Below are 2,500 nucleotides of genomic sequence, written 5' to 3' on the forward strand. Positions count from 1 at the left end.
TCTGAGGAAAATCACAGGAAAATGTATAGTGCTGCTGTGTGTGTGTGTGTGTGTGTGTGTGTGTGTGTGTGTGTGTGTGTGTGTGTGTGTGTGTGTGTGTGTGTGTGTGTGTGTGTGTGTGTGTGTGTGTGTGTGTGCGTGTGCGTGAATATGAATATGTGTGTTTGCGTGCATAAGCATAAATGGAAATTTGCTCTCACTCTCCATTCCTCTCACTCGGCTTGGGCAGGTAATATTCCTTGGTGGTTTGGGAGGCAGGAAAAAAAGAGACGTGATTCCTAGTTTTCCCACAGTCCCAGCTCTATGATTCCCTCATTAGAGGAGGGAATGCCGTGGCCTTGTCCAAGTGCTCCCCTGGTCTACTCTTAATTAACCACTGCGTGTCCCAGGGCCCCTCAGTGCAGTGAGCGGAGGGCAGGGGGAACAGGAGACTTCATTTATAGGCCAGTCAATCTAAGGGGGGGGGGGGGGCGTGACCAAAAATAAATTGCAATAGTAATAGGTTTTTTGTGATACGGTCATCCAAATAACATTATTACAAATTGTGAATGAACTATTTCGTGGAGCATGGTAAATTCAAGGAGGGTTGAAAGTTGGGGTACCATTAGCAACCAGGAGACGTGTCAAACTAGGGGGTTTTCATGATTCTGAACCCATTCCAAGCATTATAGTTTTGAACGATAAACACTCCTTGGGCTAAATTCGGCCATATAGCCACTCGCCCTCAAATGTGATGCCTTCAAATGTGATGACCTCGTCACATTATGATGACGGCATGACATTTTGAAATGTTTTGCCTTATAGGTTGCACTCAACCCCTGAATTTACCATGATCCACTAATTTTTCCATTTACAATTTTTGAGCGGCTTTATCCAGCTTTTGGTGTTTGTAACCCAACTTTTGTCCTAACACAAACATTAAATGCCATTGACAATGAATGGCACAATGTTGGCACTGAGAACCTAGGTTGTGAGTGCCAACAGAATGCACGAAAAATGCTGCGAAGAAGACCCCGTGAACCGGCTCCGTGAACCAGAAGTAGTAATCGGCCATTTGCGTGCAACAGTAGGCCCCCTTATAGCGTTAGAAATGCTAATATGCTAACCAGGAGGTCGCGATATTTTTTTATTGAGCTCCTAACATCGTCCCTCATCCCTATCACCTCAATCTGAGCCTCTGAAGCCGCTAAAGATTGTGTGCGCGTGAGTTTTGGGATGTCGATGACGTCACACCATGGAAGCAAGCGTTGCTTAGAGATGAGAAGCTAAAAGAAGCTAAACATACGGTAAATATAATAGTATTAATTCTGGATTAACAGTTTGACGCCATACCCCGCGGAACCCGCCTTTTAATCAAATAATCGGGTAAAAAATGGTCGTTCGTCTTGTTATGATCAGATGCACCAGCGGCCATGACAATGCGAAACGAAACCAAAGTGCAGAGCAAGTTGTAGTCCAAACAAACCCCCCGTCCACTTGCATTGGGCTCAATTTCCCAGAAGCCCTAGCAGCCCAGCATAAGTTTCGATTTCCGGTTTCGTCATCAGCACACAAAGCTAACTCCCTCTGCTGCGCGGCAGAGGCAGACTTTTTTTATTATTATTAATGCGATGCGATTTAGACACATAAAACAAATAGCGGGGATGTCGTATTACGCAGCATCGGAAAACTGGAGTAAACAATTCTCGGCCGTCAAACTGTTTTAATAGAAATCAACAAAAGATGAGATTTCTCGTATTGGCACAGGCGGGTTTAAGCTCTATATACGAGAAATCTCGAACCTGGCATATATTGTGTTAAAACCTGTAGCGTCCCTGGGGCGAACATTCAGTTTTGAAAAAAAGAACAGGCCTAATATTACAGAGTCAACAGTCAACAAAGTATTATATAGAGTTTAAGGTGTTATATTGCCCCAACAATTTGTATTATTATTGACCTTTATATATTTAGACCTTTATTATATTGACCTTTTTCAAACTTGCTCTTGACAAGATCTGTTTGGAATCTGCAGCTTCAGAACTAAATCAGGCAAAACAAACAAACAAACAAACAAACAAACAAACAAACAAACATGGAAGTGGATGAGTATCTGTCTTACCCGACACCAGCGGATAAGACTGTGGTCCTGGGACTCCTAGCTCCACCCCTGTCCCGGGATTGGCCAAACTGCTTTTCATCTCGTCCAGTCCGCCGGCTAGTGACGCCATGGCCGAATAATCGGATGTCTGGTGAGACAAGGGAAGTTGGAACAGGAAAATAAAGCAAATCAGAACACATTCCAAATGGCTTTGTTGGACAGATGAATGGACACACTGTAGTATAGTCTGTCTGGTCTCCCAACGTGCTGCACCCTGCGCACACGCACACGCACACAGTAGCACACACACACACACACACACACACACACACACACACACACACACACACACACACACACACACACACACACACACACACACACACACACACACACACACACACACACAATCTCTCACACATC

The 2,500-nt window shown here is 44.5% G+C and overlaps 1 protein-coding gene across 2 annotated transcripts in view; it reads right to left on the reverse strand.

Annotated features, from left to right (window-relative positions):
- The window catches only part of pax5 (paired box 5), a gene marked incomplete at its 5' end in the record, with an annotated part of 68,795 nt that overhangs the window by 12,599 nt on the left and 53,696 nt on the right, over window positions 1-2,500 (reverse strand). For both annotated transcript variants that reach the window (XM_079498520.1, XM_079498521.1), the window contains one exon: window positions 2,099-2,225. In XM_079498520.1, coding sequence (XP_079354646.1) covers window positions 2,099-2,225 — 127 coding nt within the window. The remainder of the gene's footprint in view (window positions 1-2,098; window positions 2,226-2,500) is intronic.

The sequence above is a fragment of the Electrona antarctica genome, assembly GCF_951216825.1.
Source record: "Electrona antarctica genome assembly, chromosome: 4".
Taxonomy (NCBI): domain Eukaryota; kingdom Metazoa; phylum Chordata; class Actinopteri; order Myctophiformes; family Myctophidae; genus Electrona; species Electrona antarctica.